This window comes from Mirounga leonina, unplaced genomic scaffold (assembly GCF_011800145.1).
Source record: "Mirounga leonina isolate KUSES-001 unplaced genomic scaffold, KU_Mleo_1.0 Mir_366, whole genome shotgun sequence".
Lineage (NCBI taxonomy): Eukaryota > Metazoa > Chordata > Mammalia > Carnivora > Phocidae > Mirounga > Mirounga leonina.
Window position 1 is genome coordinate 19,889,412 of NW_023270709.1, and position 22,738 is coordinate 19,912,149.

The 22,738-nt window shown below is 43.2% G+C and overlaps 1 protein-coding gene across 3 annotated transcripts in view; it reads left to right on the plus strand.

The window, feature by feature from the left end:
* Window positions 1-21,435, plus strand: part of RNF144B (ring finger protein 144B) — a 176,764-nt gene extending 155,329 nt beyond the window's left edge. For all 3 annotated transcript variants that reach the window (XM_034985751.1, XM_034985750.1, XM_034985748.1), the window contains 4 exons: window positions 9,473-9,677; window positions 12,152-12,296; window positions 16,329-16,418; window positions 17,769-21,435. In XM_034985751.1, coding sequence (XP_034841642.1) covers window positions 9,473-9,677; window positions 12,152-12,296; window positions 16,329-16,418; window positions 17,769-17,909 — 581 coding nt within the window. In that variant the 3' untranslated portion in view covers window positions 17,910-21,435. The remainder of the gene's footprint in view (window positions 1-9,472; window positions 9,678-12,151; window positions 12,297-16,328; window positions 16,419-17,768) is intronic.
* The last annotated feature ends 1,303 nt before the right edge of the window (window positions 21,436-22,738 follow it).

Below are 22,738 nucleotides of genomic sequence, written 5' to 3' on the forward strand. Positions count from 1 at the left end.
CTTGAGATGACTGCAACCAACTGCATCTTGAGATGACTGCAACCAACTGCATCTTGAGATGACTGCAACCAAGGAAGTCTTGGCTGTTTCACCTTCAAAGTATGCTCCAAATTGTCAGTACTTTCACCGCTAACATCTACTCCAGTGTATCGTCTTAGATTAGATCACCGTAATATCTGTGTTGCCACTTTGTTCCACCACCATCCATTCTCCCTACAGTAGCCAGAGTCATCTTCTAAGAATGGTAATCATATCACGGCTCTCCCCTAACCAAGAAGGCACTCCCCTGTCTTCCGCGGTGCTGCCCGCGGAGGTGGCAGCCATCTCCTATTCGGCATCATGGCTGCCCTCAGACCTCTGGTGAAGCCCAAGATTGTTTTTTGTTTTTTGTTTTTTTAAGATTTTATTTATTTATTTGAGACAGAGAGAATGAGAGAGAGAGCACATGAGAGGGGGGAGGGTCAGAGGGAGAAGCAGGCTCCCCGCCGAGCAGGGAGCCCGACGCGGGACTCGATCCAGGGACTCCAGGATCATGACCTGAGCTGAAGGCAGTCGCTCAACCAACTGAGCCACCCAGGCGCCCCGAAGCCCAAGATTGTTAAAAAGAGGACCAAGAAGTTCATCTGGCCCCAGTCAGACCAATATGTCAAAATTAAGTGCAGCTGTTGGAAACCCAGAGGCATTGACAGTAGGGTGCACAGAAGAATCAAGGGCTGGATCTTGATGCCCAACACTGGTTATGGGAGCAACAAGAAAACAAAGCACAGGCTGTCCGGTGGCTTTCAGAAGTTCCTAGTCTACAACGTCAAGAGCTTGAAGAGCTGCTGATGTGCAACAAATCTTACTGTGCAGAGATTGCTCAAAATGTCTCCTCTAAGAACCTCAAAGCCATTGTGGAAAGAGCAGTCCCGCTGGCCTTCACAGTCAACAATCCCAATGCTATAGCCTGCATAGTGAAGAAAATGAATAGACAGCTTATGTGTACACTGTATTTGTGTTAATAAAACTACCAAAAAAAAAAAAAAAGGCATCCCCCACCAGTGGCTTCTCATCATGCTTAGGCCTTATCATCATCATCTGTGATCAGGCCCTTGATGACTATTCCCACATTATGTCCTATGACTCTGCTCACTTGGCTCCTTGTAAAATTTCATGTATAAATGCCTTATTACATGTATAAATCTCTTCTTTTGCATCATTTGGATATAAGTTGGAAATCTTTCAGATCAAAATTGGATTGGCTGCTTATTCATGGTTTTAACCTATCGACTTAAATGTGTTTTTTAAAAACGGACAGCTATAAATAACTCTCAGAAGCAGAAGTAATGTTTGCTCAGTGTCATCTGGTTCTCTCACAAATGTAACAGCTCCAGAGGCTTATCTCCAGCAATTCTAACCAAATTAATAGTTACCCAGTTGAAAAAGCAGAAAGTGTGCTTTTGAGTAGACAGGTCTCTGTCATGAATCAAAAATAAAGAAGGCAGAGGAAAAAAACACATCATTTAAGTATTTTTTGTACTTTCAGGCCCAGAGGCACCAATATACCTTTTCTTCCCATTCCAAAATGTCCTTCATGAATTTCTATACTTCTATGGAAATGTGCTTCTGTGTGCTGTTTGACTTCAAGGGATAAATCTCTTTAAGCCTATCTCCATCTCCAGTTAGAGAAATTGAGTCACTACTCTTTTGATTGTTCTGTTAACTCCTTGTTAACTTACTCAGCTCCTTATGGTAATACAGAAATATAAAGCTGAGGGGACTGTCAGGAATTTGGCTAGATTTGTCTTTTTGCCCCAGAGTAGTTATTTACTCTGCTCTTAATGGTTTATCAGGAAGACAATGGCACACCTCCTTTGGCAAGTATCTTTTACATAACCAGAACAGTATTTCAAAGCTGTAGGATAAGGTCAAGTACTTGTGTAAAGAATATCTGTGCCCCAAAACAAACATTACATAAACATGTGATATTGTATTGCTACTGTGGGTGCTTCCTGTGTTGAGGGACAATTCTCTAAGCTTTAATCACGTCAGATTCTAACTAGCCATGCTTTTTTTTTTTTTTTTTAAGATTTTATGTATTTATTCATGAGAGAGAGAGAGAGGCAGAGGGAGAAGCAGGCTCCCAAGGAGCAGGGAGCCCAATGCGGGACTCGATCCCAGGACCCTGGGATCATGACCTGAGCCGAAGGCAGACGCTTAACCATCTGAGCCACCCAGGCGCCCTAGCCATGCTTTTTTATTTAAACTCTTTAAAAGAGTGGCTGATGATCCAGCAATTGCACTAGGAAGTATTTTCCCAAAGGATACCAAAAAATAGACTTGAAGGGACACATGCACCCTGAGGTTTATAGCAGCATTATCAACAATAGCCAAGTTATGGGAAGAGCCCAAATGTCCATTCACAGATGAATGGATAAAGAAGATGTGGTGTATATGTACAATGGAATATTACTCCACCACAAAAAAAAAGAACCATTTACAACAACATGGATGGAGCTAGACAGTATTATGCTAATAAGCAAAATAAGTCAGAAAAAGTCAAATACCCTATGCTTTCACTAATATGTGCAATTTAAGAAACAAAACAGATGAACAGGGGGAGAAAAAAGAGGCAAACCAGGAAACAGACTCTTAACTACAGGGAACAAACTGAGGGTTACTGGAGGGGAAACGGACGTTGGGATGGGTTAAATGGGTGATGGGGACTAGGGAGGGCACTTGTTAGGATGAGCACTGAGTGTTGTATGTAAGTGATGAATCACTAAATTCTACACTTCCAAGTAAATATTACAATGTACGTTAACTAACTGGAATTTAAATAAAAACTTAACAAATAAATAAAAGGGTGGCTGAAGGGGGGCTCTCTTTGAGAGAAGTAATTGGTTTAAATTAGTAGATATCTGTCCTCTGTTTTCTCCCGTGACCCTCTGTATTTATAAAGGAAAAAATTTTGACCTGCTGGGTGGACAGGAGTGTACTGAGTGCATCACATCTGATTGGCGCTGTGAAGGGTGCTTGGAAATCAGATAGGGAGATCCAGAAATATTTACTTGTGACATGCTATGGTTCTAAGTGGGAGAAACAGCCTACCTGTCCTCTAGGGTAGCTCTCACTGGAGTTAAAGATCCCAGTCAGATGTACAAAAAGCAATTAATGAACAATAAATGGGAATATGACCAAATACCAAATGCTCTTTAGAAGAGGAAGCTACGTACCCATCGGAGACATGAGAGGTTCCTTCAGGTATAAGTACTTTTCTATATGTAGAATGCTCAGGAAGGGGAAAAGACTGGCCAGCAAATATACCCAAAGGAACTGCCACTGTTGTAGTTTCAGTTTCTCTTCTTCTTGTGCTAAGTTCTGTTCTTTGGTTGCCCACTCTGTGCCCCCCACTTGACGGTGTTGAAGTAGGGTTTATATATTTAAGTATTTGCTGTCAATTTGTTCAGTGATATGTTGGTAAGCAGATTTGGGGGGGAGTGGGGAGGCTCTGATTTATAGTGTTTGCCAATTTCCGTGGTGTAAATACTCTCATTGTGGCTGATTTCTCAAGTGGGATGTCACTGAATACAAAGTTGAGAGAAGGTGGAGTAGGTTCTTGAATGCAGGCAAGACCCCACTTTAGGGGCGCCTGGGTGGCTCAGTTGGTTAAGCGACTGCCTTCGGCTCAGGTCATGATCCTGGAGTCCCGGGATCGAGTCCCGCATCGGCGGGGAGTCTGCTTCTCCCTCTGACCCTCCTCCCTCTCATGCTCTCTGTCTCTCATTCTCTCTGTCTCAAATAAATAAATAAAATCTTTAAAAAAAAAAAAAAAAGACCCCACTTTAGGAGGCAACTGCTCATGTTCTTGCTCGGTGTCTTCTTAAATACAGAGTCTTTATTCCAATATCTGGAAGGAGACTGTTCTTTCCCTTTTCTACCTTACACACTCTGGCTGCCTACAGAGTTGCTATTCCAGGGACTGTTTGTTTTTTAAATCTCTGTTTATGTGGTGCTTTAGCTCTCTCGAACTTAATCTCTTTGTGTTTTATCTCAGCATGTGCCATCTGCTTTGTTCTGTGATTAGGAATGACCAGTTTTACTTCCTGAGTTGGGAGCTGATTAAAAGGGAAAACTTCATTGTGGAAGAAAAGCATTAATATATTTCTGTATTAAAAAAACTTTCTGTATATTAAACATTCCTTACCTCCACTCCTAAAAGCTGCTCACAGATAATAATAATTTCATTTATGTTATCTTGTGGGGTGCTCTGTCAGTTATTACATTCTTGGTTTTTTGGGTTTTTTTTTACATTTTATTTTAAACATCTCTTGTCCTTTTCACACTGAGATTTCTGAGAAGCAAACCTCTATTTTCATCTCTGTAAGCCCAGGGTCTCTAAAAAGTCCCTGAAATTGATCATTTGTTGAATGAACAATGAGTAATAGCCATTTGCCTAAGTTTTCAGGCATATCATCACAAGAAGTCAAGCCTAAAGAAGTTTGGAATAGTCCAGATTAAAGCAAGATTGAGACTTAGTCATGGCTTGGGTTCTGTAAACAAGTAAATACCGGAGAAATCCAGAACTGAATCTTAGACACCATCCACTGATGGAACCAAAGGAAGCAGTATTGATGTGAAAGGAGAAGGAAGGTTGTGGGAAGAAAATAGAGAGGCTGGTGCCTTATGGAAGAGAGCTACAAGAGTATCAGATAAAAGATGGAATGAGAAACATTTGCTGGATATGAGTAGAGGGATGGCAGTTTTAACTTTCAGAGAGTAGTTTATTAATGAGCTGGGAATAAAAACTTTAGAGACTTAAGGAGGATATGAGGGGATTGGAATGAGAATCAGTGAATGTGGATCACTCATCCAAGGACTGACATGAGACAGGAAGGTGAAATGGATGTTAGGTACAGGGAGACAGTAAGTTGGGCTCTAGCAAGGGTAATTATTATCCATTTTAATGTTAGAAATTTTTTTTCATTGTCACCCTTATAAGTGACGCTTCATAAAGGAGGTTTAATTTTGAAAGTGCTATATGTAAATTTCCATGTTTTGTCAGGCTGGTGTCTTTCCAAATGTAGAGAGCCTACTTGAGGTGGGTGGAGATATAAAGTCTAATAATGATCATAACATACTTTCAACCCCAGGACTGGTATTGGATGATTTTAGTGTGCCATGTACATCTGTTGATGAGAGTCCTAGAAGAGAATGGAAAATAAATTCCAGTGCAAGGCAATTCAAGATGGTATTAGTAGTGGATGTATTGTAAGTCAATTGTTAGCAGAGGAGTATATCTAGCTTTTGCAAAAACCAAGAATGACTGCTTTAAATCAACAGGAAGCATCCCATCACTGTGTCAGGTATATTGGGGCACACAAATAAAATAAGTAGCCCTTGCCTACAACCTAAAGAGAGAAAGGTCATCTCCATGAAGTGACTAGAGCACAGCAATGAACAAGATACGGATTCTGTGACACCAAAATTAAGACCAAGTATGTAGTAGGTACTTTAAAGAAGGTCCTTTAAGAATGCATAGGCTATAACTCGGTTACAGATGAAAGGATTTTTAGGGTAAGGAAAAGCATAGAATGAGAATTGTACACATGGAGAAGAATGTGAAACAGAGGGGAAATCTGAATACAGAAAGTAGATGATTTTCCAGAAGACAGCTTAGATCCAGAATTATTAGTCTGCCGTTCATATACCAGATTGATAGTAGCCTTTTATTTTTTAAATTTTTAAAAAGATTTATTTATTTTAAAGATTTTATTTATTTGAGAGAGAGAGTGAGAGCGAGAGGGAGAAGCAGACTCCTCGCTGAGCAGTAGGCCAGATGTGGGGCTCAATCCCAGGACCCTGAAATCATGACTTGAGCCTAAGGCAGATTGCTTAACAGACTCAGCCACCCAGGCACCCTTATTTATTTATTTTAGAGAGAGTGTGCAAGCACAGGGGGCGGCGGGGGTGGGATGCAGGGGGAAGGGGCGGAGAGGGAGAGAGAGAGAATCTTGAGCAGACTCCCCACTGAGCGCAGAGCCTGAAGCCGGGCTCGATCTCCTGACCCTGAGATCATGACCTGAGCCCAAACCAAGAGTCAGACGCCCAACAGACTGAGCCACCCAGGGCCTTTTAAAACTAGCTTTAAAAAATTATAGAAGTAGTATTTGCTCCTGTTTCTTTTTAAATTCAAGTTTAGGGGCACCTGGGTGGCTCAGTTGGTTAAGTGGCTGCTTTTGGCTCAGATCATGATCTCAGGTTCCTGGGATTGAGTCCTGCGTTGGGCTCCTTGCTCAGTGGGGGGTTTGCTTCTCCCTCTTCCTCTGCCCCCTCAACTCATGCTCTCTCTCTTTCTGTCTCAAATAAATAAAATACATAAAATATTTTTTAAAAATTAATTCAAGTTTAGTATTAAAGTAAATCTTTGCCTCCTCTCCCAACCCCTGACCTTTACTCAAGGATAACTGTTTTTATGCTTCTTAGATATTCTGAAAATGTTAAAATATATTTCTCTCTATATATATTCTTATAAACATGGTTCATTTATACTCTTCCTCAATCCACATTTTTTAATTGGCAGTATAACTTTGGGATCTTTCCATATCGTCACGTTGATTCACCTTATTTTAGAGCTACATAGTGTTCAACTATATGGATGTACCTTATTTGTCTACTAACCCACACAAAAACCTTATGGGTCTGGCATAGTGTGTTAATTTTTTTTAAAGGTTAATAAATAATAAAAATAAATTTTTATTATGGTAGATGAGGTTTTCTACAGGACAATATGTGTAGTATATATTTTATTTCTATTTGCATACACACATTTCCATGTGCCTCACCTATAACCTCGGGTTGGAAAAGACTTTAAAACTACATGCCGCAGGGGAAGAACAGTCCTTGTCTGACCTGGGCATTTGCTCACTATTGCTAGAGGTAACCTTATGGGTTGAGATGCTTTCATCTGCAAGGAACAGAAATGCCGGACTTAGAAGTGCTTTAACCAGTGAAGGCGCTGAATTACCTCGCACACAGGAAATCCAGAGGTAGGCTGTTGCAGGTGTGGTCGACGTAGCGGCTCAACTTCTCCAACTCATGTAATTTTCCCCTCAGAGTTCCCAGAGTTGTCTTGGCCCAGGCATCACGGCTTCCCACGGCTGTGTTCAAAGGCACACAGACTGAAGGGAGATTCTTGCCTAAGGATCCAGAAGAAATCTAGTCCCAGAAGCCCCTTGACGGACCTCCCCTCACCTCCCTTTGGCCAGAACCAGGTCACATGACCACACCGTGGCTGCATGGAAGGTTGAGCGTGCAAGTCTGCGGTGTTCTGTGTCCATGAACATGAGCGTTCTCAGCGAGGTGGAGTGGAAGGAGTTGGGACAGACGTTGCCTGGATAATGCAGAGGTGGCTTGAGTAGCCGATACCATTTTTGGATAGAGTTAAAATCCATCTCCTGGTAACTCGACTTTGGGTGTTGGTTAAGCTCTCTAAGCTATTCCTAAAGAACAAGACTTCTAACGAAATAAGTAGAAAGCTGTAATGTCTCTCTTTTGCCCCTTCCACCACCCTCCTTCGCATGATCATTTCTGTACTGTCAAAGTGGAGAAAAATACAGAGCATCACTGTTTTCTGTGGCTCAGACTCTTCCCTTGCTTTTTCATTGGACTGTATCAGCTGCTTTGCTTCCTGAGGTTTTTGTTGTTGTTTTTTTATGGGAATTCATCAAAATTTGTAACTGCTCCCGTATTTATTGTTTCTGCTTTTATTGTGGCAATCAAGATACATGAAATAATAAGTTGGTAGAAACAAACAGGTCAGAATTTCTACCAAATAATTTGGATTAGAATTATGAGGACAAGTTGTATCCTTGTATCTTTTTAGGGTGATCTGCAGGGATGCTACAAATTTAACTATAATATGTGTCTTTCCTTTCTCTTCTGTATTGTCAGTCTTTTAAAAGACCCGTGATTTAGAATGGGTGGTTAAGTAGGTAGGTGATGTGGGTATCCTTAGCTTCTAATTTATATACCAGACTTCATTTCTCTGGACTTAGTGTTTGTGAAGCAGTTATAAGAGTTTGGAAAAAAGTATCAATGGTGTGGAAATAAAAGGTCAGACCTTGGAGCATAGGTGTATGTCACTGTCCCCTTGACTTTCTAACTAGCCTGTCCCAAACTTTCAGGGATTTCTTTCAAGGGCCCATCTCTCTTGGGGTCTGAGCACCTTTGAATCATAGGCTTCCCTTTTCTGATTTTATTTGGCTCATCATTCTCCAACCCCTATTCCCCAGAATCATTAGGTAAGAAAATATGTGTAAGGATGCTCTTTTTGAATGAAAACCTATAATAAGCATGGATCTGATTGTTGCCTTTTCTAGATGAGAGATTAATGGAGACCGTGTTTGCTGGAACATTTTGGACTTATTTCCCCTGATACTGAATTTGTAAAATTATTACCTTTAAAACTAAGCTCATACTTAATGCCTTCATTTCCTTTGCGCACCACTCTTTCGGTCTGTTTCCCTCCTGTGTGGAAATTTCCAAGAATCATAAGCCTTAGGAGGTTTAAAACTGGAATCTCATCGGTTTAAAATTTGCAAAATACATTGGTTCAGAGAAAAAAGGGCTACTCTACTCTACTCAAATAACATCATTTTCACATGATATATTCCCTTAAAGGTCACATTATAAGACAAGAATGTGAGGTCTGTTATTGAATAGAAAAATGGAAAACCGCACAAGATTTGTAAACGTTTGAATAGAATGACAGTCGGCTTACCCCCAACTCCATATTCTTCCTATTCTTTCCTGGATGTGGCTGGTGTAGTGTATAACTGACTATCATTTTATGGTTTGTGAAACCTTTTGATTTTAGAGCATGTGAGTCTTTTACAAATGTCTCTAACATATGGTAGGACAACGGAATATCCAAATTGACAGCCAGTCTGACTTCTTGGCTAAGCCACACCAGGCACTGTTTGGTCCCTATTTGATTTCTTTCTTGTTCTTTCAGTTCCCTCTAAAAAATAGTAAGGAAACCTCACTACCTATTTCTCAGTCCCGAAGAGGACAAAATCCTTTTTAAATTTCTTTTTTCCTTTTGCTTCAGTAGGACCTTCAGGTCCAATTTTCCTCCAAGACAATGCCCCAAATAATTGTAGCAGGGACTTGAGATTTTTGCCTACTTTGAGTGCTGAAAGGCGAGAAGTATTCCAAAAGAATTGCCGAGTTTGGTTAGTGAGAACATTCCCTGTCTGTTCATAAGGGCAGTGGTGGCCTCTTCCACTAGCACCTACTTTGAGAAACATGGCAGGGCTGAGTGACCTTGAAGGTTTGGGTCCATTATGAAGACCAAGAGTAGAAATCACTGCCCTCAGTGGTACTAACCTTCCATAAATATTAGCCTATAAAAGAGAAGAACGGAGGGGAGAAAGCCTGGGCCTGTATGAAAGACACACAGACCGTCCCATTTTCTTTGTTTGCGCTTTAGAAGTCCACCTGGACCCCTACCGAACATGGTGCCCTGTGGCAGACTGCCAAACGGTGTGCCCTGTTGCCTCCAGTGACCCGGGACAGCCTGTGCGCGTGGAGTGCCCTTCCTGTCACCTGAAGTTCTGCTCCTGTTGCAAGGATGCTTGGCACGCAGAAGTCTCCTGTAGAGATGGTCAGCCCATCGTCCTACCAACAGAGCACGGGTAAGAAAGGAAGCCGTCTTTGGGATTCGTCACCGGTTTTCTCAGAAAGCCCAAATAGGTGGCCTGGAGAAGGAGTTCTTTTGTGATGGAATTTAGAGATTAGTTATTTCCCTGGGGAACTTCCCTGAGACGTGTCTCCGAATTGGGAAGTTGCTAACAAAGAGTAACTGACAGAGCCTTTCTGAGGGACTTTTAGGTATTGACCCTTGGACAATCTCCCTGAGACTGCTGAAATTAGGGTTTGTAAACATTTTGATTCCTCTTCAGGGAGGGGGAGGCACACGGGCCACTGGTTTTCAATAGCAAGGCGGGGCTTGTCCACAGCCTTTTGCTTAGGAGGCGTGAGCACCTGCTATGGATTCACCTCGTTCTTCCTGCTTGCGAAGCGGTGCGGAAATTATTTTGTGACCCGACCATGTGGCAGCTTGTGAGGCGAGCCAGTCCTGTCAAGGAGAGCACCACAATAGAAACAGCAGTCCTTCAGGGCAGCGCAGTGCTCAGTGCGCAGGCCCCAGAGGAAAAGGCTACATCTCTCAGGACTTGGTGCCTAGAAGGTGGTGCCGAGGCTCAGATTCTGTTACAGCGAGAAGCAATTAAATCTGTACCTTTCAGTACAGAGGGATTTTATGGCAGCAGAAAGGCCCAGAGCGGGAGACTTTTGTGCTCGATCCCTTGCTTTGCTTGAGGCCCTGGCTATTCTGCATGAGCAAGAACAGAGGTGCTGGTGTTCCAGTCCAGTTGGCTGACTCAGCCCGCACCCTCAGAGTGTGTAGAACCATTCTTCAGGAATAGTAGCACTACCTGGCTAGGATAGTGTGCTCGAATCTTGGACCAAACCAACCAAGAGGAAAAATAGATCTAGTGCACATGGCAGGCATGCGTCTTCTTAGCCAGTACCCTCTGCACATGGCAGTGAGGTGTGTGGGTATCATGGGACAATGTGAAGATCCCAGAGGAGAGAGGGGTGGAGTTCTTTTTTTATTTTTATTTTTTAAGATTTTATTTCTTTGAGAGAGAGAGAGAAAGAATGAGAGGGGGGAGGGTCAGAGGGAGAAGCAGACTCCCCACTGAGTAGAGAGCCAATTCGGGGCTCGATCCTGGGACTCCGGGATCATGACCTGAGCCGAAGGCAGACGCCCAACCGACTGAGCCACCCAGGTGCCCCGAGAGGTTGAGTTCTGACATTGTCACTTGGTATCTGTGGGACCTCATGGAAGTCACTCAGCCTCTATGAGTCTGTTTCTCTATTTGAAAAAAAAAAAAAGGTGGTGGTGGGGAAGAGAATTAAGATAGTAACTGTCGGGCGCCTGGGTGGCTCAGTTGGTTGGGCGACTGCCTTCGGCTCGGGTCATGATCCTGGAGTCCTGGGATCGAGTCCCGCGTTGGGCTCCCTGCTCAGCGGGGAGTCTGCTTCTCCCTCTCCCACTCCCCGTTTGTGTTCCCTCTCTCGCTGTGTCTTTCTCTGTCAAATAAATAAAAATCTTAAAAAAAAAAAAAAAGATAGTAACTGTCCCACTGCTCTAATAAGGTTATTGTGAGTACCAAATCCAATCCTGGATCTGACAACACGTTGTGAACTTGATGGCTCTGTGTGCTGGGGGCTGGGTTTTGTTTTTTTTTTTTAAAGATTTATTTATTTATTTGAGAGAGCAAGAATGAGAGCGAGCACATGAGAGGGGGGAGGGTCAGAGAGAGAAGCAGGCTCCTCGCCGAGCAGGGATCCCGATGCGGGACTCGATCCCGGGACTCCAGGATCATGACCTGAGCCGAAGGCAGTCGCTCAACCAACTGAGCCACCCAGGTACCCCTGGGGGCTGGTTTTGATGAACGGTAGCTAACATGCAGTGTAGCGCTGTGGCCCCCCTAACCTTCCCACCCCAATGTGTTCCACTTATTCTCCATGTCCCCTAAGACTGTGAGCCTGTGCTGACCTATTCATCTGTCTGGAGCAGGTCTCTTTAATGAGACTGGGCATTTATTTTCAAATATTGATTATTGCCTCCCCCGACCTCTTCCATTTATTTATCGGAACCAGATCACCAGAAAGATTTATCTATGCTGTGCCAGATCCAGAGCTAGTTTTTCTGTTGTGTAGCAGAATGCTTGTGTTTTTGATTTAGACAGTGTGTGCTCAGGGAATGAAATACTAATTTGGCAAAATGATAAATTAAGTCAGGTGTGGAAAATACAATTATATCATCACTCCAAGCCAAAGGTAAATAAATTAAGGTTCTTTTTTTGTTTTGAGTTATCTGAACAACTAATAATCTGTGTCTCTCCTATTTTTACCCCCGCCCTCTTCCATGGAAGTGAATTAATCAGGAGCCCTAGGAATTCAGTTGGTGACCATAAAGTTAACTGTTGAATTAATTACACCCCGCCCACTCTTCCCCAGCCCTGGTTACTGTACACCCTTGGGGTTCTAGCAGCATTCTTGATCCCCCCCCCATAATTTTCATCCATTTTGTGTCTAGGGCCCTCTTTGGGACAGACGCAGAAGCCCCCATTAAGCAGTGCCCTGTTTGTCGGGTTTACATCGAACGCAACGAAGGCTGTGCTCAGATGATGTGCAAGAATTGCAAACACACGTTTTGCTGGTACTGTCTCCAGAACCTGGACGTAAGTTCCACTTGGAAGCGTCTTCTCCTGTGGTCTTTTTCTCCATCGTATCTGTGCAACCGTCAGGATCCTACAGGCTTTCCTTTCAAAATCTTGAGCCTATATTTGTCCTGCAAAAGAAGGTTATTTTTCTTAAGGATACTTTCTGAGCCTGCTACTTTATTTTTATTTATTTATTTATTTATTAAAAGATTTTATTTATCTATTTGAGAGATAGAGCACACAAGCAGGGGGAGGGGCAGGCGGAGAGGGAGAAGCAGCCTCCCGCTGAGCAGGGAGCCCGATGCGGGGCTCAATCCCAGGATCCCGGGATCATGACCTGAGCCGAAGGCAGATGGCCAACCGACTGAGCCACAGAGGCACCCCGAACCTGCTACTTTAGATGTCTAGCAAATGTCTCTTTGAGTCCCTTAGCTGTGTCAGCTTAGCTGTGAAGGCAGGCTTTCGTTTTAGGGACGTTCCCTGCTTTGGGGAGCAGTGTCTCCTCTTATCATGTAAAGAACTGTCAGTGTATTCATTTATTTTGCTGCTGTAACAAATCACCACAAACGAAGTGGCTTAAAACAGCACAAATTTATTGTCTTTAGTTCTGTCCTCTGGCAGTCTGACGCGTGTCTCACTGGGTTAAAATCCAGGTGTCCTCAGGGCTGCATTCTTTTCTGGATTCCAGGGGAGAATCCATTTCTTTGCTTTTTCTAGCCTTTAGAAGCTGCCTGCCTTCGTTGGTGTGTGGCCCCTTTCTCCATCTTTGGAGCTAGCTGCATCACGTCTCTCTGACCCCTTCTTCCATTGTCACGGCTCCCTCTGACCACAGCTGGGAAAGCTGCTCTGCTCTAAGGGCGAGCTGATTAGATTGGCCACATCTGGACGATGCAATGATTAGATTGGCCACATCTGGATGATACAGTGATTAGATTGGCCGCATCTGGATGATATAGGCTGTTCTCCTCCATCTCAGGCTCTTACTTTAAGCACACTTGTAAAGTCCCTTTTGCCACGTAATCACCATATTTTCTGCCTACCATAATTTGGTTCTCTTCCTCTTTTTGAATTTAAAGAAGAAAGCCGCTCTAATCAATGGGATGTCTTAAATAACTACTTCATTCACTGGCACGACGGTGGTATTGCTCTCATTTGGTTAGGGATCCATGCCCAGATAAAGGGGTCTGCCCCAGTGATTCTTTCCCCTCACCATTCGTGAAACACGTCTTGCCCGGTTCAGGTGCAGCTCATTCAATCCCGTGCCGAGGTCCATGGTAACCTCAGAGGTAAAAGGTGGTGTGAAGGACTGATGAACAGATCTTCCTTCAGTTCTGGTGTTTCTTCTAGCATGTGTGCTACCCCAAATAGGAATAGATAGTCCCTATTTTGGCAATCTGGACTCATGAAATATGTCCGTATCAGTGTGAGCCCTCCATCATGGTGAGGTGGACATTCTTTTCTTAATTTTTCTTTCTTTCTTCCTTTTTTTTTTTTACAAGACTTATTTATTTATTTTAGAGAGAGAATGAGAGCAAGTCAGTGCAAGTCAAGTCCGGGGGAAGGGTAGAAGGAGAGAATCTCAAGCAGACTCCATACTGAGCATGGAGCCCGAGGCGGAGCTCGATCACACGACCCTGAGGTCACAACCTGAGCCCAAATCAAGGGTCGGACGCCCAACTGACTGAGCCATCCAGGCGCCCCACTCAACTTTTCATTTCAATTGCTTGGTTTGCTTCAATTTGCTGAGCAGCTCTGGTGATGCTTTTCTATCACACAGTCAGTGAGTCGGTGTGCGGTTAATACGGGATGCGTGCTGGTCACCACATGCCTGATTTTTAACTGAAAATTAGCTAAGTTGTTTCAGATGACATCTGTGAGGAAGAATTTTAAACAGCCTGATCTCAGTATTTCAAGCAGTGCTATAAATTGGGGGAAAGAAAACTGAATTTTAGACTGTGGAAGCTCAGCAGCTCAGGTTGAAAGAAGTGTTTTTATTTCTATTTTTTAATACTATTTATCGTAACCCCTTGAATTACAAGTATGTGTGATATTTGAGACCCATTATGATTTTCCAAACGTGTGGTACTCTGGGCGATGTTTTCATTGATTGCACACCCCCTGTGTTTTTACAAAGGAAAGAAATCTTTTCTATTTGCCTTCAGGTTTAACCAGAACATTAATTGGGTTCATATCCACAAGGAAGCTGAGCCCATGAGGTTCTTTTTAAGAGGCAAGAGTATAAGGGAATAAAGATGTGTGCCAGATCTCCCCATCCTTTGGCTGAAATATGTTTGGGGTATGGTGTTGCAAAGAACACACTGTTCTGTTACTTGGACTGTTCCGGTGCTCAAGTTGAAATGGTACAGATGTTAAAAGGCTGGATACACAGACTTCAAATACTGGAGCATCTTTTTCTGGTCATTGTTTTCTGAGATCTCATTTTCTCAGTTTTCGCCAGGGGCACTGGCTTGTTGGTAATCATGTTTTTCTCTTGACAAGTGTTCTGTGTCAGATGGTGGTGTTGATCTTTGTTTATAGGAAAGTTTCAGAGCATGGGTCTGGGAGCAGAATGATTGTCCAAGAGCCAAGCCCGAGACGGATGCCCAAACGGAGTGATTTTTGAGTTTTGCTGGGGTGTCGAATTTGCTCCTGCCTTGGTCCTCATCCCTGCTGGTTCAGAGGATGAAGTGTTCTTTTTTTTTTTTTTTTTTGAGGATGAAGTGTTCTTAATCTGCTTGGGGACCTCAGAGACTTGTCCCCTTCCATTATCTCTTCTCTCTCCTGTGCCTTCAATTTCCACTAACCGCTCCATGTGCTCAGTGTGTCCCATTTAAAAACGAGTGACACTTTTCTCAAGCCTACACGTCTCCCTTACTACCATTCTCTCTCTCTCCTTCTCTTAGAAGCCAAGCCTCAAAACAGCATAATCACCTCTTGTTGTTGATACTTACCTCCAGTCTTTGAAGTGCGCTCAGCTGGCCACATCGTCACAGCCTTGACTATGTTTTTCCAAGGCTTTGAGTGCTGTCTTTTGGGTAAAATCCAATGGATGTTTCAGTCCTCCTCTTACCTAGATTCTCCCCTGCCTTTGATGTCTTGACCACGTCGGTTTCAGTAATGGCATGTCTTCTGCTTTCCTTCTACCTTTCTGGCCACTTCTGTTTCCTTTCCAGGTGCCTCCTTGACTCATGCTTTTTTCTTTTCTTTTTTTTTTTTTTTAGAGTTAGATAGCAAGAACGGGGAGGGGCAGAGGAGGAGGGAGAGAGAGACTCTTAAGCAGGCTCTGCACTGGGCGTGGGGCTCGATCTCACCACCCTGAGATCATGACCTGAGCTGAACCCAAGAGTCAGATGCTTAACCAACTGTGCCAAAACAAAACAAAACAAAACAACCAACTGTGCCACCCAGGGTAGTCCTCCTTGACATTGTCTTTGCTTGCCTGTCTACACTGTCTCCCTGGGTGATCTCATCTACTTCTGTGGTTTTTCTCCACTCCATGTATGCTGATTCCCGTCTTCCCCCAAATTCTCATCTGTGTAATCAGCTGCCTTTTGAACAGGGTGGCTTGGATATCTCAAGTGTCCCTCAAGTTCAACATGTCCAAAGTGTGGCCATCGTCTTCCCAACAGAGTTCATCTCTCTGTTGTCGTTTTCTTCTCCTTCTTCCCACATCAAGTTAGTTACCTTCTCAGGACCCCATGTCTGCATTTCCCATCTCAGCTGCTGGCATTTTTTTCTCACGTGCCCTCCACTCCCGATCCTCATTCCACGTCACACCTGTCCTGGAACCACCTTTCAGAGATGACTGGGCAGGACTCCAATCCTTTCTAGACTCAGTCAAGAGTCTCGATGATTATGATCCATTTTCACTCGGTGATGTGTAAACCTACTGAGACAGAGTCTAAAGATTGCAGCCTTGGAATCCCCGGAGGCCGCCATTTATATTCCCTGAAAGAGCCTTTGCTTCCACCAAGGTGATCCGATGTGGTTAGTGTTTATGTCTCAGCTCAAAAGAGCGTGTGTACTGAAACCTCTGTCTTTGTTTTTCAGAATGACATTTTCCTCAGACATTATGACAAAGGGCCGTGTAGGAATAAGCTGGGCCACTCGAGAGCCTCGGTGATGTGGAACCGAACGCAGGTACCCTGACCTTTAAGGGAGCAGGAGATAATACCAGACTCGAGATGGCTTAAAAAACCCACCTAATCCTCCTCCCCACCCTGTTCTCTACTTACCCATCCCAGCCTGGGAGGTTCTGGGGAGCATGATCGCCTTGAGGATAAGTAGTAGGGGGCAGGGTGCCAGAGCAGCCCACTGATTACCAGTGACTGCCAGAATCGAGGCAGAGACTCTCTCCTCTTGGGAAAATGGTAGGATGACTTTCCTAAAGCCCTGTACGTCCTATTTCATATAAAAGGCAGTGCTCTAAAATCCTGTGAGCCCCCGCTGAGGCTTAGATCCCTCTGCACACGCCATTGTGTGTTTCTGTGGCAGGTTCAAAGGGAGTCCTGGTTTGTTGGTTGGTTTATTTAATTTATTTATTAAAGGTTTTGTTTATTTATTTGACAGAGCGAGACATAGTGAGAGCAGGAACACAAGCAGGGGGAGCAGTAGGTAGAGGGAGAAGCAGGCTACCAGCTGAGCCGGGAGCCCTATGTGGGGCTCGATCCCAGGACCCCGAGATCATGACCTGAGCCGAAGGCAGACGCTTAACTGCCTGAGCCACCCAGGCATCCCCTGGTTTATTTTTAATAGTGCTTCATATTTATGCAAGACTCCGTTACCTTTAAGGGCATCAGTGTTAATAGCCTAGGAATCATTGTTAGCATCCCTATGAGGCTGTCAAGGAGACTCGGGTAGGGAGGGAGCCAACAGCAACAATTCGGGGTTACACGGAGCTTGTGCCGGAGCTCAGGTGAGCGTCCGGTTTCTTCCTCTCACCTCCGATCTAGTCCTTGCTGCCTCCCTGGTTTATATCCGGTTCAGGTCACATGGGGCACTTGCTGAAAGGGCCCATAACTGTAACTGTTTCATGTGCCTGGGGTCGTGTCTTCGTTCAGGCTGCTAGAAGAAATTGCCATAAAGCTGGGTGGCTTGAAAAATAGACACTTATTTCTCCCAGTCCTGGAGACGAAAAGCCCGAGATGAAGGTGCCAGGATTGGTTGGGTTCTGGCAAGGACCCTCTTCCCGGTCTGCAGGTGGCCTTCTTCCTGCTGTGTCCTCACCTGGTGCTGAGCTGGGGAGAGGAAGCAAGTGCTCTGAAGTCTCTTTTCGTAAGGGCACTAATCCCATTGTGAGGGCTCCGCCCTCGAGTCCTAATTACCTCCCAAAGGCCTTCATTTCCAAATACCGTTGTATTGGACATTGAGGTTTCAACATAGGAATTTTTTGGGGGGTGGGGGATACAAACATTCAGTCTGTAGCTGATGGCTTAGTATACATATAGGAAGATCAAACTGCTGAAGTGGGCTTTTCTTCGGAATTTCCAGGTGGTGGGGATTCTGGTGGGATTGGGCATCATTGCCCTGGTGACTTCACCGTTGCTGCTCCTGGCTTCCCCGTGTATAATCTGCTGTGTCTGCAAGTCCTGTCGGGGCAAGAAGAAAAAGCACGACCCATCCACTACCTAAAGGCCTCCGCTCCTATCCACGTGCCACAGACGTCTGCGGTTACAATGAGAAGCACAGTGATAAAGCCCCACTTAGTGAACTTGCCTCCCCCTTGCCAAACTTTGAAAGTGCCTCTGTGTCCAGACTTTGAACTTGCCTGCCTGCCTTTGGCATCAGAGAAGGCCGAGCCCGTGTGAAGAGAAGGACCCGGGTTCTGCAGTCTCCGCCGTGTCTAGGGAGCATGTCAGGAAGCTTTGGGATTGCCGACAAGGAACGAACCCACCGTCATTTTATCCTCGGGAAGGATCCCGCTGGGACTGTTCAAGTTCCAGCCAAATTCGAGGAGCCCGAGTGAACATTCAGTATCTTGGTTGGCAACACACATTGTAACTGACCAGCTAGAGTCTGTTCTGTGTTGATCTGACCACCACGAGAAACACCGGAGAAACCCACTCCCCCGCCCCCCATAGGATGGAAAGGATAACACTGTTGAAGGGGAAATTGTCCTAAGCGCCTCGCAGCAGGCTGCTTATCTTGGGGAGCGGGTATGTTGTTGGTTCTGCCTCTGCGGGCTCCTGGGCATGCTGTTCCAGGCATTCCCACAGTGACTTGGCAGAAACACAATAGGTTTCTCCATGTGTGATCTCAGCTTCAAGCAGGAGAAACTGCTATGCAGACAGAGTTGTCCCTTCCAAGTGAAGGGGTTGCAGCCTGTAAAACAATGGGGTCTGATCGAGTAGCTCTCCCTTGGCAAGTGCAACTTTGGGAAGGTGATAAATTCTCCTCCTACAGCCAGTGGCTGTGTTTGACAGGATTGTTTTATATGAAATACTGGTCGAGTGGCCGAGGTTAATCTTCATCATAGGTAACAGAGATCTTTCCTGAGCTCTGTGTTCATGCACCCCACGCATTTAGAGTTGGACCTAGAAGTACACACCAAGAGTGAGTATCAAAGTCCATGTGTACACCAGTCCACGTAAGTTGCTGCCTACCCAGAATTTCCATCCACTGGGCATGCGTGAGTCTATCCAGTGGTACACGTAAAATAAATGTTTCCTCGAAGCCATTCTCTCTTTCCTTCTGGGACGAATGTGGTTTATTATAAATCAACCTAAAGGGTTTTCTTTTTGCATATTGTATATGTAAATTTTGGTTGCAAGTTCATAACTTACCCAAAGGTATAGACTCATAAACCTAACTCTTTTAAAACAATGCCTAGTGTGATGTCATGCCATCTCCATTTGTAAAAACACTGATAATCCAGTTATTTACATCTTTCCAAACACAACTCAGAACAGCTCTCTTCTCAGCAGAGTGTCGTATTGCTCTTTCAGCATCTGGTAGGGCAATCCAAATACTTTCAGTATCAGTACAAGGCACTGATAAAACAACAAAAAATGTAAGAAATAAAATGTAAATGCTTCAAGTATCATAAATGCTTTGGGTTGGTATCGCCTTATTGCGACTTATTTTTCCTGTTATCCCTCGGTCAGATTTTGAATAAACGGGTTTTGAAAAGACGATAACTTTTTCTCCATTGACAGGATTACATAATTGCCATTAGCCAACGTAGCCTGGTGCTTCATGAGAATATGTAAGATGCTCGTAGAGAGCCCTCCTTGAAACTAGGGACCCCGCATCAGGGACTGGCAGAACCCCTCATACTTGCCTGAGGTAACCGGGCAACTAGGTTATTAAATTGCTGCTATCCTGGACCTATTCTTAAAGAACGATGCTTTGTTGATGTAATGGAATGTATCCTAAGTGGGGATGTGTATATTTAAGGAACTTTAGTTCACACGTACATATTGATATCTGATTTATGTATAGTACATCTCTTGGTCGTGTACATTTTTATTTACCATGTGTATAGAACATAGATGAGAACTCTGGGAAAACTTTTGAATGGCAACCAACCAAAAACATTTTTAATCATTTTTTGGAAATTTCTCAATATTAAGTGTCTTTATTTTCCTTTGAAACTCTGTAAACGCTTCAGAACAAGAATACCCTCTTCTATCGATGTATTTCATATTAGTCTAAAGACAAGTGTACATATATTTGAATAATTTGCTTTGTCTTAACACTGCCTCATTATAGCAAAGGGCATTTATAACTGCTCAGGGGATCACAGGAACTCAGCTGAATTTGCATTTTTGTATCAAGAACGTCTGTCATGGCACTGTCCTCCAGCACGAGTGAACTCTCTAAGCTCGATTCCACAAAGAATCTTTAAACAGGAGCTGATTTCGAGTAACCTAACATCCTATGATATAAGAGGTGGAGCTCCCAAATTTGGAGTTAAAACATCCATACTGTTTCCTTGGCAAAACTGAAGGAACTTGTCTTCTCACAGAGAAACTGTAACAGAATCAGCTACTTTTTTTCTAGGGGCTAGGGAGTGGGGGGTTGTTTGTGAAACAGATTTTAAACAACTGGATTTAAGTTTTTCTGTGTTGAAAAGTGCCTGGAAAATCGTGACGTCTTCCTTATATAGCACATGAATTGGCCTGTGTAAGATTGTCAGAATCAAGAGGAGTAGGTTGGTGGGTTAGACCGAGATATATCTCTGGTGCATGAAAGGGCGAGATGTCAGTCGAGCTAGAAACTTTGTTTGCAAAGGAGAGAGCTGACAACTTCGCTAACAGAGACTGATGTTTTCATCTGGGATAATTGGCCACTGAGAGAGTTTAACCTGTCTCCTTCCTCTATCTGTCAGCCCCATCTTCTCCTAGTGATCCTCTTTCTGTACTAGGAAGAAACGTGGGTCTATGTGATCATGTTTGGATGTCGTGGCAAAAATCTTCGTGTTTGGAGTAGTATAGCCTATTTGAAATAGAAATCAATACTCCTTCACCAAATTGTAATCTGGATGTAATAACCTCCCCCCATCCAGAAACATTAACAGATAGAAGGGCACGACATCTAGCTGCTGCCCCTTCTGGGAATTTTTCTCTTGTTATTGGATAGGGAGGTGAGGGGGAAAGGCATATGGAAGCAAATTTTAGAGTCGTAGGCATTCTGTTTGTTCACGCAATGGGTGTTTGCTCTGGACTTGAAATCTCTATTTCGATAAGGAGGCCTTTGAAAAACAAATAATTCACAGTGTGAATTTTCTTGTAGCCTGCATCACGAAAACTTTACCTATCTAGATTTGAAAATCTACATGTTTATTTGAATGTAAATCACTGTTGCTTGGAATGCCAAATTGTCTCTTAAAAATTATTCAGAATCTAACTATGTATTATTTTACCCTTCTCTACACAGTGCTTGACTTATTGTTCATGAATGGATGCCTTTATGTATATAGAACTGTGTATATATGTGTAACTCTGAAAACAATTTCATAATGCCTTAGATGAGTGACATTTTATAAAGCTGTCCAATCGATATCTGTAGGCTATTACATCTCATGTTGATTCATGATCCAGAAAGTTTTGTTATGTATTTAAGAAATTGCTGTTGTATTATATTTTTCCGAATTCTTTGAGAGGAAAATAGCTGTTTTAGTCTCTGTAGCCCCAATAAATGCAGAGCAGGAAAGCAAGTGTGGTTAACCTTTGTTGTGCTGCACGTTTCCAGACACATTCACTTTTATCCTCCAGGAACCAACGAAGCACTCTTAAATCCTAGATTCAGAATTTACAAAAAGTACCCAAATCTGCGATACCATTTATGGAAATAACTCTTGCTACCTTGTTTGTTAAATAAGAGGAAGTATAACGCCTTCACTTGTTGCAGACATTTTTGTCGTAGTGGGATACGCCACCCTCTCAGTGCACAGGCATTGATCATTATCCAGAGAAATGACCAATAATTTAGGTCTTTGATCATCCTGATAAAAAATGCTGCCAGGCCTCAAAGCCATTAGTTCTACAAAATGAGGTTTGGGCTGTGTGCTCTCTATGGTCAGTTTTAACCTTCCACAAGTCTGTTGGAGGAATGTATTCCCTCGTTAAGAATGTTAAGGGATTTACAGTAGGGTTAACTTAAGGTCATTTCCATTTCATTAGTATTCAAGGCAGGAATCCCCAAACGCTGAGTGCCAGAAGTTGGTTACCAACTAGAACTTGTGTTTCTGCAAAACGGAAAGCTCACATTCCTATCTACTGGTGATGGTGCCTCTTTATTGATCATTATGTGGTTGTACTATGATCCTGGGGACAAAGACTTAGGATTGACTTGTAAGTCAAATTCCATTTTCTAATCATTCAGTTTTGAGGAAATCAGTAAGATAGTAATAAAAGATTTTTCAGTTATGGTTTCTTAATTTGCTTAATCCTTTCCTAGAATGTCAACATTGTTTCATTTTTTTAAAGTGTCATTGTTTGCTAAACTTGAGTTTGCATCCCCAAAGAATGATTGAATGAACCATTTTATACAGCACTGATTTTAATCAGTGCCCAAGCAGCAAGCTCATTGCTATGTAAATTATGAGCCTAGTGAATCTGAAGAATTATAATTAGGTTTTTCTGTAATTCAATTATTTTCATCTGTTAGATAAAAATAAATTTATTTTTTTAGACCCTAAAGACAGTATCCAACTCTACATTATGAGAAATTAATTTCTTCAAATAATTCAATAGCAATTATACTATGTTTTATTTATATATATTTACATATACTTTTTAAAGAACTTTTGAGAACAAGCCTGAGATAAATGGAGTAGGTATTAGATCCATTTCATAAAGAAAGTAGTGGTTTGTGTTCGTGTCTTGCCAAGGGTCACACTGTGATGAGTGGCAGCCAGAAAAAGAATGTAAGACTCCTTCAGAATACTTTCAACACTCTCATTAGTAATTTGGATCCGGCCTTCGTTCCGCTATCTGTGAGTACCAAGAGAATGAACT